We start from the raw sequence: 13740 nt of genomic DNA, 5'->3' as shown, positions 1-13740 counted from the left end.
AAGATGATGGTCGGATCACTAGTCCGATGAGACCATGTGCCAGCAGATGCGCCGTTTTACTTCAACATCAACTCCATTACATCAGTTCAATCGCCGCTGCTCATGTGCCAGCGGGCAATCTAAGCGTGAATGCGCATCGCCTGTGCCATCAGTAGTCCGCGGGCACGTAGCAAATGCACTGGGCTTTGAAGGCCGTCGGCATTGGTGTGGAAGTACATGAGCAGGCTAAACGCCGCAAGGGCCGTGGTCGAAGGGGAAGCAATGTGATCTAATAGTTCGAGTGCTTGTTTAGTGTATGCTGCATAGGTGCCTTTGGCTTGGGCAGGGATGGCTCACAAGTGCTGCAGTAAAGCTCCGGGGTCCCAGCGAAAGCAGTAGTGAGCGACATCGCCAGGGGAGGAGTCGGCCTTGTCGCTCCCTTGAACTTTGGTAATGCGATGCAGAGGGAGAAGATGGACATGGTGCGCGTGCTTGCGACATAGAAACACGGTCGTTTGCGCAGGTTACAGTCGAAACCCGGTTAACTGCAGTCGCAGCACAGTTTCTTGTCCTACTTCGCCGGCTTAATTAGGTATAGGAATTGAAACTTCAATCACATTGAGGTGCGATTCCATGGTCTGGCACAAGCTTAACAAGATGTGACCTCGCGCCCATTGGTGCAGCATGACGATCTGCGCTGTTGACTCATGGTACAAGGAAACATCGACCGTAGACTGTGATCAATACCAATGCCAATGTCTCAGATAAGGAAGAGAGGAGTTGTCTAATTAGACAACGTGGGCCATGCTTAGTATCCAATAAGGAAATAGATGGACAAGAGTTGTGGCCTGGACGACTCAGAGCTTTGGGGAAAGATGGGGTGTCTCCACGGACTAACTAGTCATTTCGAATTGGTTTGAGAGTGCTCAGGCAGCATAACATATCAATAATAAATTGCCTTGTATTCAATCACTCACCAGCTCTAAATCTAGGGCTGAGGGGGGTCTCGGACCACTCCGAGCCAGAACCTGGCGGACGCACCCGGAGCCAAAGCAGAGACAAGCAGCACCAAAGGTTCAAGCTCATGTCACCAACCTGACCATCAACCAAGGATACAACACACAGATACAGCATACTGGTGTAGCCACCGGAGAAACAAACCAAAGAGGCCGCGGAGAATATGATTACCGCTGTTAGTGGGATAGTAATAATCAGGCAACCAGATCGCCAGTTGCGAAATGGCGGAGACAACGCCGACGAGTGCCATGGTATTGAATTGGCCTAGATGGTCAGACAGAAAAGCCCAGCGCAATGGGCCAGACCATGATCCCGCATTGAATATATACAGCGTGTATGCGAGAGACGGAGATCCATGCCAGCCTCATTTGCCTTAAATGGCAGGTAGTCAAAGGGAACGAAGGGGGGAGAAGTTGCAGCGGAGTACACCAATGCAGAAGGCCGGCCAGGCCACCACGTTGTGCTGCAGTCCCGCCCATTTGTTGTTAGGTTTCTGAGCTACCTCAGTGGGGTCCAGATCATCGGTGATGTCTGCTCTAGGGACACCTGAAGATGAACCTCGGCTAGTTTCCTTCTCGCGCATTGCCGCAACACACTTGGGATAAGAAGGCCCCTCACAGCGATTCACTCCGGTAGCCATGCAGACACCGACGACCAGGAAAAGCCGTGATTATTGATGAAGTGAGACACCATGATCGGAAAGATCAAGTCTCCACAGCTACTGCCAGCGCTTGCGAGACCAGCAGCCAGACCGCGCTTCGTCGAAAACCACAACTGCGTGGTGCATATAACGGCCGGCAGCGTTGTACCTGAGCATGCTGAATCATAGGCATTGCCCTGGCAGAGGCTAGGGACACAGCGCCGAGGGCAGCAAAGGGAGCAATAACGGGACGGATGCCGTACCAGTCAACAAGCCCGCCGATGGAAATACCGACACCGAAAACGAGGAAGAAAGCAGTGGTGGTGATTCAGCCCAGCTGGGAGGACAAATAATCAGGCAGCATCACTTCGGAATGGTAGAGGGTGAAGACCCCACACCTGTGGGAGATTAGCATGCACCGGCCTATCTCGCATGAAGCAGATATCTGACGCGGCACGTGAACAAGTTCCTTTGTCTCCCTCCCTTCTCTCCGCTTTTCTGTCCGCTGATAATATGAAACTACAGAGCTTTGGTCGGCATTCGGGCCACCGGTACTCTGGCTAATGATTCTGACAACTGGGCCTTACTGGTTGCGGTTGTCGGATCTATCATGGCATTGGAAGCTCTCTGTTTCAGTTTAGTTTGGGTGCAAAGGGCGGGTGGAGTCCCTTGATGAAGGTGTAGTGGGATAGTTTGCTTCAGCGATTGGGATCTGGTATCCTGCACGAACCATGCATACAATATCAGCTCTTGCTGCATCTTCTTTGTATAGCGAATGATTATAGATCGTTGCTCGGGGGAGGGGGCGGGGTGATATCCCTCATTTGCGCGGTACTGAGCTGCTAGGTCATTTTAGAAAGCAGGATAAGCGTCGAAAAGCTCGATTGTTTGCAGTATATCATGAGGCGACTGGAAAGGACAGGGCGGCATAACGGCCGACTATGCCCAATCTGGCAAAGCTAACTACAAGTGACGGGAAATTCACAGATCCTAAAATCCTCGACCAGGTTCTGCCAACAGTATACAATTCACGGAATGGCGTATGTCCGACTATGTGGATCACTTTAGCCGAATTGAACAGCTCCCAGACCTTCTAGATGGTCCGACGAGTAGCCAAATCAATAGGGTTGCACTTTTGTGGGCATCCGTACGAGCGGTAGTGATAAATCAATCGGCTTATCTGATCGCGGGACAGCCGCACTACTCAGGAAAGTGGCTGTATATGTCTACTGCTTCCTGTATCAACCACAAATGGTCAATGTAGTGGGCAAACCACGTTATATTCCATCCCCGGCCGGGAATGTGATACAATCGGTGCCTGGTGATCAAGGATGGACGTGAGCCACCGTTGGAATCGGCCGATCGCGCGCGCAACATCGTGGAGCGCCAAGCTGCAGTCTTCTTCTTTTTTCCCTTCTTCGGAGAGAAATACCGGAAAGTATTGTTTTTCTTTTTTACGGGACCAAAGGAAGCGAGGGCCCCACATCCCCTGCAGGATCTAACCCTAGATAGATAGCCATCTTTCAAGACCGTACGGTACATCCTCCACTACACTTTTTCTTTCCGGGTGGAGAGTGACGGGCTAAATGCTCAGCCTGCATCAACCCCAAATTACCTAACACTTTTCCCAGGCAACTTCCTATGGCGTAAGTACTGGTGTATCTTACACTCTATGTTCTGTTACAGGATCCATCAATGTATTCTTACCGTCTGTCACCCCCGTATTTACATCGTCTGGTAAGTATCGTGTCTTAAGTGGATTGATTTGATGCCCACCAGCTGGCTCATTGTGCCCATCGCCCCCTCCCTCCCCTCTCTCTCTCTCTTTCTCTCTCTCTCCCCACTCCTATTTCCACTGTTAATCTGCCCATAGAATGGTAGCCTTGGCCACAAGATGTCTGCAATCCCAGTTGAGTAACGTAACGAGACCGGCATCTAATCGGGGCCTTCTTCTCCCCTAGACTAGATTTTCAGTACGTAGTATCTATCTAGCCCACCCCGATGGCGCAGATGATCCCCTCCTCCATTCGGACGTCTGCAGGACCCCTGGTTGAGTTTTTCTCGAACTGAAGCTGGTCCACTGTGGAACCCCCTCCAGTATTCTGGCAGCCGAAAAGCGGCCTTGTTCGTCCATGACGCACTGACAACGCCGCGTCGTCGAAGCAATAAATCAACCGCGGCGCCGGCCAGAATTTCTGCTGCTGTCCAGGCTTCCCCGACCATCGAACCTCGTCGCCATGGCATTCTTCACCAAGCTGGCGGGCTATCCCCGCCTGCTGCTGGCCGGTAACCCCTCCAAGTACGATTTGGGTACCTTGCTCTCTGCCATCGTGTTTGCTATCGGTTCGGGTGTCCCCTTTCCCATCATCGCCATCGTCTTCGGTCAGCTCCTCGACAACTTCAACGACGTGACCTGCACCGAAGAAAACGGCGGAGGCGACACCTCCTCCGACTCCAACAGCATCAACCACGAGATCCTCCTGATCGTCTACCTGGCAATCGCCCAGTTCGTCCTCATCTATGGCCACCTCACGTGCTGGACCCTGTACGGTGCTCGTCTAGCCCAGCGCCTGCGTGAACGCTACCTGAAGAACCTCCTCCGCCAGGAACCTTCCTTCTTCGATAACCTGCCTCCTGGTGAGGTAGCCTCGCGACTGAGCAGCGATATTCAGACCATTCGTTCGGGCACCTCAGAGAAAGTCGGCATCACCCTGGCAAGTTTCTCGTTCTTCGTCACAGCGTACATTGTGTCTTTCATCAAGGATTGGGAGCTGGCTGCCATTCTGCTTTCTTTGATTCCGGCCTACCTTCTGATGTCCTTCGTGGGCAGTCATTATATCGAAAAGTACTCTGGGCTCATGTCGGACTATGCCGCCAGTGCAGCATCCATTGCTTCTGAGGCCCTGTCGAACATCGTCGTAGTGCAGGCCTTCGGCGCCAATGCCCGCCTGGAGAAAAAGTTCGCTGGTGCGCTCAAGTCATCTGAAACCCAGGGTCTGAAAAAGGCTACCGCTGTGGGTATCCAGTCTGGAGTTTTGTACTTCATCGCCTATTCGGCCAACGGTCTGGCTTTCTGGAAAGGAAGTCACCGTATCGCCGATTCAGTCAGAGATGGCACGGCAGGTGTCACTGTCGGTGCTACTTTCACTGTCATCTTTGTCTTAATTGAGGGTAAGTTGATGTATCCTGTGCTGTTTCCTTAGCAGCCAATGCTAATCATATGTATAGCTACTCTGCTACTTAGTCAGGTCGCGCCTTTTCTCCACTTGTTCGTCGCTGCTACCGCTTCGTACGAGAAACTGCGCGAAGACCTCGATCGCGAACCCCAAATCGATAGCACCGGCGAGTCAGGCATCCGTGTCTCACAAGCGGAGGGCGGCTTTGAGTTCCAGAACGTCACCTTTCAGTATCCGTCACGCCCCGAGGTCACCGTTCTCGACAACATCAGTCTCTCTATTCCCGCAAACAAACACACGGCTCTCGTCGGGTTGTCAGGAAGCGGCAAATCTACCATCGCTGGCCTTGTTACTCGGTTGTATGATCCGGTAGACGGAAAAATTCTCTTTGATGGTCACGACCTGCGTGAAGTCAATGTCCGCGACCTGCGCAGCTACCTCAGTCTGGTGCAGCAAGAACCCTCCCTGCTCGATCGTTCCCTGCTGGAGAACATTGCCCACGGCCTGATGAATTCAAGTAACCCGGATCATGAACGCCTGAAGATGGCCCTGATGAGCTCCGACCTGACTGAAGTTGCCCGCGAGGTCCGGGAGGGCCAGGATCTTATGGCTGCCGCCGAGAAACGCGGCGCGGAAATTGTCGAGGTTGTCAAGATGGCCTGTCACGCTGCGAAATTGGCTGATGCGGATACCTTCATTTCAGCATTGCAACATGGATACGGTACCATGGTTGGATCTAGCGGACGTCTCATCAGCGGTGGTCAGAAGCAACGTGTATCACTAGCTCGAGCCCTGGTCAAAGACCCTGCTGTCCTCATTCTAGACGAAGCCACGGCGTCGTTGGACTCCCGGAGTGAACAGCGCATCCAGCGGGCCATCGCCGGCATTGCCAGTGGCAGAACCATGATCACGATTGCTCACCGACTGTCAACCATCACCAGCGCGGACAACATCATCGTCATGTCTAAGGGCAGAATCTTGGAGCAAGGGACCCACGCTGAGCTAATGGCCAAGGAGGGCGCATATTTCGACCTAGTCAAATTACAGACGCTGGGAACCGCGTCCGCCAAGACTGATGCCTCCGCAAGCGTGGACAGTATCAGCAAATCTGATGACACCTCGCTGACGGAACCTGAGAATGAAAAGGCCAGTCTCACCCTGGACACCCTCGAGAAGACGGAGGAGACCAAGGTCTCGGAAACCGAAACCCCAGCCGGCGATGAGGCTGCCGAAGAGGAAGAGCCGGAGACTCCCAAAAAGTCACTGTGGGCACTGGCTAAGGGATATGCCCCTGCATTGCGGCCACACCTCCTATATGTTTTCCTCGCCTTGATTGGATCCAGTATCGTCGGTGGAGCCTTTTCTGGTGAGGCTGTTATTTTTGGTAACACCGTCGGCAGCCTGAATCCCTGCAAGAGTGCCTCCAGTATCAGCAACCGCGGTGACTTCTACGGACTGATGTTCTTTATCCTCGCTATCATTGAGTTCTTCGCCAACGTGGTCAGCTGGTCCGGCTTCGGTTGGGTGTCCGAGAAGATCGTTTACACTGTTCGTGTCCTTTCATTCCGCTCGCTGTTCGAGCAAGACCTGCATTGGCACCAGTCAAATGGACGCAGCCCTGCCCTTCTACTGTCGTACATTACACGCGATGGCAACGCCCTGGCTGGACTGAGCGGCTCGGTCATCGGCACACTCTTCTCCATCACCGTCAACCTCATCGCTGCCATTATTCTCACGCACATCATTGCCTGGAAGATTGCGCTTGTCTGTCTGGCCCTGGTGCCGCTGCTCCTTGGTGCTGGTCTCATGGAGCTGCTTGTGCTCGGCAAATTTGAGGAGAAGCACGAGAATGCCTACACCAAGTCGGTGGACATTGGTGTGGAGGCAATCACCTCCATCAAGACCGTCTCCTCCCTGTCTATCCAGCAGGATATCCTGCAAACCTACCGCGCCTCCCTGAAGGGGCCCCGCATGGAGACCCTCGTAGTAACTCTGCAAGCCAGTCTCTGGCAGGCTATGACTTACTTCCTGGGCAACCTCGTCAATGCGCTCGCCTACTGGTGGGGTGCGAAGCAGATTATCGAAGGCACATACACGCAGACACAGTTCCTGATCGTGGTGTTCTCCCTGCTGGTCAGCGCCCTACTCTGGAGTCAGATGTTTGCACTGGCTCCAGAACTGTCCAGCGCGCGTGCCGCTATGGCTCGCATCCTAGGACTGATTGAGATCGGTTCCGACAAGATGCAAGGCCGGGTGCCAGACCATAGCAATTCTTCCTCCGATCCTGAAGCTTCCACCACTATTGAACCCAAGCCCACCACCCCCGCCAGCATCCAGCTCCGTGACGTGCACTTCGCCTACCCCGCCCGACCAGACATCCAAGTCCTCAAAGGCCTCACTCTCGACATCCAGCCTGGTAAATTCTTCGCCCTAGTTGGCCCCTCCGGAGCCGGAAAGTCTACCATCATCTCCCTCATCGAACGCCTCTACACCCCGCAATCCGGCAGCATCGCCATCGACCACACAGACCTGAAGAACCGACCCCCTAGCTTCCGCGACACCATCTCCCTCGTTCCTCAAGAAAGTGTTCTCTTTGAAGGCACTATCGCCTTCAACATCGGGCTCGGTGCACCCCCGAACCACAATGCGACGCAGGAGGAGATTGAAGCTGCCTGCAAGCTAGCTAACATCCACGATACTATCATGGCACTGCCAGATGGATATGAAACAATGTGTGGACCGAATGGGAACCAATTCTCGGGTGGACAGAAGCAGCGGTTGTCGATTGCGCGGGCCTTGGTGCGCAAGCCTCGGTTGTTAATTCTGGATGAGTCTACGAGTGCGTTGGATGCAGAGAGTGAGCGGTTGTTGGAGGAGGGCCTGGAGAGAGCAGCAAAGGGTATCACAGTCGTGGCAATCGCGCATCGACTGAGGACCATTCGCAAGGCGGATGTCATCTGTTTGATTGAAGCAGGCGTTTGTGTTGATCGCGGAACACATGAGGAGCTTATGGAGCGATCGGCGAGTTATAGGGAGAATGTGTTGCATCAAACCGTGGAGTAAACCTATGGTTATTCTTTTCATCAATTAATAGACTTTAATATATAGATCGCTTGCATGTTTGTATATACCATTCAGTTACGATTCGTTTGCAAAAAATGCAGTCTGGCATTGGAAGTTTGTTCTCTGATATTGACTAAAGACTTCTGACCGTGTTATGGTCTGTCTCAAAAGAAATTAATAAGTACGTAAAGCCTCTGCATGGGTAGCAGGGTTGCAGTTTCACGGCTCCCATATTTCACTATTATGAAAAACTCACAGATGTAGTCATCTGCCATGAATGAAAGCTCTCCTGACCATAGGCTATTTACAACCGCCTCGCGGACAACGGCGTATTAGCCGGATGTCTAGAATTTGAAGCGCCAACGAGTAGAATATCAACGTCTTCCCTACCCTTCACTGCCTTGTTCTCGGTCTTTTTCTTGCCATATCCATTAAATTGTCATATATAGCCTTGGCATAATTATTAGTTGGAAGCGCTTGTATCACCGGAACCAGGTATTTCTTAGACCAGAGTCTTGGGCTGTTTCAGTGCCTCGCCATGGCTAGTGCTAGTCAGGCAGCTAGCTCAGTAGCCCAGATACTCTGCAGGTGTGTCGGAAAAGACCGACCCGAGAGACTATCAATCAGCTGAATGTGGGCGCATGGATAAATAGGTCGATTGTTGTGTGTAAAGGCCATGTTTGCACTAGTAAGAGAGTATGCGGCTAGTAACAACACTAGTAAATGACAAGTGGGGATATTGATTGATAAGACTAATCAGATCTGATAGCTGCAGGACAGCCCACTACCAAGAAATTGTCCGGCCAAGGTATCCAGAACAGGTTAGTTTCTTTATAAATCATGAGAAGCTACGGAGAGGATAGTCGTAATTAATCTCTCATAAGAATCGATTCTCTGAGCCATGGGAGATGCATATCGCCGACCAATAGGATTTTTTGGGGGGAGGGTCCAGCTTGCTGGTGCAGGGAGCTGCAAGCGAGTTCTGCTAAACTTTTTCTTTCTCCTGCCAATATATTGTTAGGAACAAGGTTGGGCTGTTTTTGAGTTCTTGCCACCATAGTCCATAGTCCGAGTCGTATGATAATCGCGCTGTCTAGCCCGATCCAGAGTTACCACTTGAGTATCTAATCTAATCTGATTGTCTGTAAATTGAGGAAATCTGCTGAAACCTGGAACTTGAGTTTGGGCTCTGAAGAGCATTGGGCCTACACCACAACCGGAATCTACTCGCCTTGCACGTGGCTTTTTCTTCGGGGTGGTCTTGCATGCAACAAGGTTCGAGCTTAGTATGCAGGGTAGCTGGAGTGTAGCCGGAGCTGGCGGACAGTGTACTGCAACGCAACAACACTGGTTGAATTGATTAACATTTTACAATCCTATGTCCCCTGCTTGATATCATCCCACCCAAATATGGATTGATAGATCATTTGGCGTGCACATAAGGATTGCCGCTGTGTGAAATACCCTCCCACCTAGTGAAAGCTGGGAAAAACAGACCATCATTACATCTAGTATATCAATCATGCATCTTTCTTTCCTCCCATAAAATTCTCCTGTCCGGCGGCAGCTTGGCCAAGAATACGGTAAGTGCATTAGGGTACACCATGTGCCGTCTAATACCTGTATTGAATTATGGTGTAATCGACGGTAATGGTTCAAAACACAACTGTCACCCGCTTACCGTATACCCACCCACATCTCCGTCTAAAACGAGCGTGTCTCACACTGTTATCTGATTGACCCCACCAGCATCCTCATCATCCCAAAGCCCCTGCCTAAAGAAGCAATAAAAGAAAAAAGAAAAGAAGTAACCTGGAGTCAATTCCATGACTCATTCTATTCATCCGAGCAATTTCCTACCTCTTACCCAAGGACCAGCTTGGTCCTCGCTAAAATCTGATCCTGCCAAGCAACTTATCTCGGATCAGATAACTTTCTCCTAGTCACATGTTTCCCGCTCTCGGACCAGTAGATTTTATCGCGCCCACGGTGGGCATTCGGAAGCGGCCATCGGACAAATGCATTTTCAAGTCAGTTCACCGGTACGAACACCGCAATCTGAGGAAAATCAAGGCGTGCCTGTAAACGTAGGCTTATATTTCTTTTCACCAGCCATGCCTCCTTAATCAGACTAGACACATTTAACATGGTACATTGCTTATTCGCTGCGCTTCTTTTCTACCTACATGATAGGCCAGTCACCGGAAGCAGCATGAGTAAGTTATCTAAATCTTAATATGGAGATCCAAAATTGTCTTATATGAATGATATAAAGCAGCTGTACAGGGACTGGAAAAAGTAGAAATATCACATGTATATCATGATACTATATATATATAGTATGTTAACTTCGTTGCTATCTTGATCCACAAAGGGAGAAGAATCACAAGAACTCTGGTTAGTCGCGATAACTGGCTGAGCAGTCATAACCATTTCTGCATTATGATACCTTTCACTTATTTATCAATGATGTTTGGCCGCGCCATTCTCCTCTGGCTTCTGCTGGAATTCCGCGACTAAGAGTGGTCTTGAAACGGAGGCATGTGTGGTATGGGTATAGAATGTGCAACAGTGCTCCGTAAACTAGTGATTATTTAGGCGTAATCCGGGGGAAATTCATAGACTGCATGTCCCAGGGCTTCGAAAATTGAGCTGATCTCATTAATCGGGGCTACGAAGACCGCTGTTGCGAGGGTTGGAAGGAAGAATGACCGGGTCCAAGTGAGGAGGCTGCAACAGCAGAATCAGTCAATGACTCCATGAGGTACAACAAAAACAGTTAATATAATGGGTTCCGAGCGAGTCAAAGAAAGGTTCATCGATCGTGAGGGTTAAACAACCGCAAAACATGTTACCAAAGAAGCACAAGGATTTTGGATACAGAGGGCTACTGTTGAATAATTTACGATGTGATACAGGCGTAGGGGTAATGGGGTTGCAGAAGATTTTGTGGTGGGATTTCCGGTGGGATGGAGAAAGAAGCTGGAAGTCCGCAACGCGGCCTGGTGCATATGCTCCATCCCAGGAAACATTTGCTAATTAAAGACGATGCCGCTACTCTAGCCAGGTGTTCCCCACACTAGTGGCATTGCAACTGACTTATCCTACGTCACAAAGGGACTTTGATGTTCTGCGCCAACCGCGGTCCCCAGTGTGTCAATATGGCTGATTGGATGATGCAGAAATCCTGATTGGAGGTAGTCGTCGGGGCCATGTCGGTGTGTTGCTCACTGCCGCATTTATTTGCTATCGTGTACTTAGGCTTAGAAGCCCGCAAGTACCCACGGTTCGCCTAGTCTCTTTAGCGGGTTGTGGCGACGAAGAAGAGTGTGCGGTATGGGCGCTTTGGAGGTCGAAGAGGCAGATGTCAGGTTGTCTTGTATTCTGTACTTCACTGGGACTGGGGCTGCAGCACTCATCCCTCTACAGGTCCCACTCTCACCTCTTCGCGTCTCCGGAGTTCGGCCAACTCCTGTGCTTTCTCATCGGCAGCCCGTCGTTTTTTCTGCCTGCTCGCGAACCGCTTCTTCCCACCAAACTTCAGCTTCGTGATCAGGTCTGCGGCCTGGCCTCGTGTCAAATCCCCAGGCGCAATCCGTCCATTCCGAATCTTAGCTTTATTCAGCATCGTCACCTGCGCTGCAGTGGCCGGATGCTGACGCCAGGGCTGCCGGGTGGAGATGTACCGTTCGTCGAATTCAGAGGCCGCGAAGGTATCAGCAGCACGGACTGTGGATTCAAAGTCCATGGCCGTAGCGATCAAACGTGGCCGAGTGTACTGGGTCGATTCAGTAGCAGACTTGAACTTCATCACATGGTGGACGGTATATGTAGCGGGCGGGTCACTTTCTTTTCCCTTGTTAGATATGTTTCTAGTCTTCTCAAGGGTGATCCATCCTGTTGAGTCAGACAGTGTATATTTGTCCTCATCTACGCGGACCCAGGCGTAGCGACTGAGGGAGCGGATGTGTTTCTCAGACTTCATATCATGAATGAGGTCGTAGATGGTATCGTACTTGGTGAAGGTAAGTTTGATATCATCGGTTGTGTCGGGTTCTTCGGCAGACGTGCTTGTCTCTGGCGGATAATCGGTGCGGCCTTCGGCATCCATTGCGGCATCCTCCTTCTTTTCTCTTAGATTTTTTGCCCTCGCGCTTTCTAGAAGCTCGTCTGGGTGTAGTCCGAAGAGCGTAGGGGTAGAAATGACACCAGTGTCCAGGGTAGCCACCATGTCAATTATATGGCAGTCGGTCTTCCCCGGGTGCAGCCGTAAGCCTCGTCCGATCATCTGTATAAGAAGATTTCGAGACCGTGTCGGACGTGCCAGGAGGACGCAGTCAATATTGGGAATATCTGTACCTTCTGTAAATAAGCCGCAATTGAGAAGCACGGGATACTCCTGGTTCCGGAAAGCACGCAGCTGCTCATCGCGCACATCCCTCGGAGTTCCCGCCGTGATATACCGAGCGTCAATGCCCAGTGCGCGGAACGCCTCAGTAAGCTGTCTAGTATGTTCAACGTCGACACAAAATACCAGTGTAGACTTTCGATCGTGTGCGTTAGCCAGCCATGCGCGTACAGTGATATCATTAGTTTTCGTGGTATTGACGGCTTCCGAGAGCGAGCTGATAGCGAAATCACCGAATTTGTCCTTCTTAACGCGTGAGAGATTTGCTTCTGACCGAACAGTGGTAAAAATGGCATTGGACAGCCATTTTTCGTCAATCATATCCATGTAGTCCTTATGGTACACTATATGGTCGATTGCGGCACCCAATTTGAGTCCATCAAAGCGTGAGAACGTGGCAGAGACCCCGACGAGAGCTGGCGAGTCCGGCGACGGGTTACTGAGGCCAAAATGTTCGAGAGCAACGCGGTACGTCGGTGCAACAATGTGGTGTGCCTCATCCACCAAGACAAGCTTGAAACGTCTGGGATCAAATTTGGAGATCCTATCCTTGGAGGTGAGACTCCGTATGGAAGCAATGATGATATCCCCAGACCCAGACGCGACACTATTCCCCATCTCAATCTCCACAGCTCGATCGGGATAGGCAAGGCGACAGTGTCGGGCAGCTTGCTCTACTAGCTCCCTTCGGTGAACCAGAATAAGGGTCTTGTCATGGACACCATTCCGCGGCGGTATTCGTCCGATTAATTGGGTGAAGATGACCGTCTTCCCCGCTCCTGTGGCAAGCGAAATACCTAGACGTTTGTGACCCTGAGCCAGATGATCCAGCACAGACTGAATGCATTCTTCTTGGTAGTCGCGGAGAACGATCAGCGGGGGGGTTTCTGGGGCTGTAATTGCTGAGGGAAGGGCGGCGGATGTGACTGTAGAGCGGAAGCGCAGGTGCGGATAATGAATCGACGTAAGGGACCACCGCGGGCCTCTAAAAGCCCTCAGGACGCTGGAAACGGGATATCTCCCCAGTTTCTGGCGAATGCGATCCATTCAGATGCCATGAAGCAGGATCAGTCCGTGAGAGGCGTGCGAGTGACTTCCAGTTCGATGAACGTGTTGTGATGGGAAGCTGATCGGTATTCGGAAGGCCATTGTTCCGAAGAAGCTTGAGATACCTTTAAATGATGATCGGTTGAGCCAGGAAGAAGACTGAGGTTACCTATCTCTCTCTAGATCATGTGACGATATTTTTTACGTACACTTCCGGGAATAAGACCCACAGGCGATAGAGTAATCCCGTATAGGTCCGTATATAGGGTACTATATACCTATCTAGTATGACATATGTATGGAGTACTCCATCCTAAAGCCTTCATTCCCTCGATCGTTCTAGTAATTTTTTTCTCCCCTCGGGCTTACCGCCCTCACATAATCCGGCAGAATTTGTTGGTTTTCCCGGG

At 51.2% G+C, this 13740-nt stretch overlaps 3 protein-coding genes across 3 annotated transcripts; 2 read left to right on the top strand and 1 right to left on the bottom strand.

Annotated features, from left to right (window-relative positions):
* Positions 1 to 3873: 3873 nt before the first annotated feature.
* An03g03620 (uncharacterized protein) lies at positions 3874 to 7875 on the top strand (the record flags this gene model as incomplete). The annotated part of the gene is made up of 2 exons (XM_001390207.1): positions 3874 to 4807; positions 4865 to 7875. 2 exons carry the CDS (start codon positions 3874 to 3876, stop codon positions 7873 to 7875), a joined length of 3945 nt encoding a protein of 1314 aa, XP_001390244.1.
* Positions 7876 to 8413: 538 nt separating this feature from the next.
* Positions 8414 to 8712, top strand: An03g03610 (hypothetical protein; the record flags this gene model as incomplete). The annotated part of the gene is made up of 3 exons (XM_059747023.1): positions 8414 to 8463; positions 8529 to 8563; positions 8651 to 8712. 3 exons carry the CDS (start codon positions 8414 to 8416, stop codon positions 8710 to 8712), a joined length of 147 nt encoding a protein of 48 aa, XP_059605198.1.
* Positions 8713 to 11290: 2578 nt separating this feature from the next.
* On the bottom strand, positions 11291 to 13330 carry An03g03600 (uncharacterized protein; the record flags this gene model as incomplete). Its single annotated transcript, XM_001390205.1, has 1 exon — positions 11291 to 13330. One exon carries the CDS (start codon positions 13328 to 13330, stop codon positions 11291 to 11293), a length of 2040 nt encoding a protein of 679 aa, XP_001390242.1.
* Between the last annotated feature and the right edge of the window lie 410 nt (positions 13331 to 13740).

Source organism: Aspergillus niger (genome assembly GCF_000002855.4).
Source record: "Aspergillus niger supercontig An03".
NCBI lineage: Eukaryota > Fungi > Ascomycota > Eurotiomycetes > Eurotiales > Aspergillaceae > Aspergillus > Aspergillus niger.
Note: the sequence above shows the minus strand (reverse complement) of the source record. Positions and strands in the feature narration are given on the sequence as shown.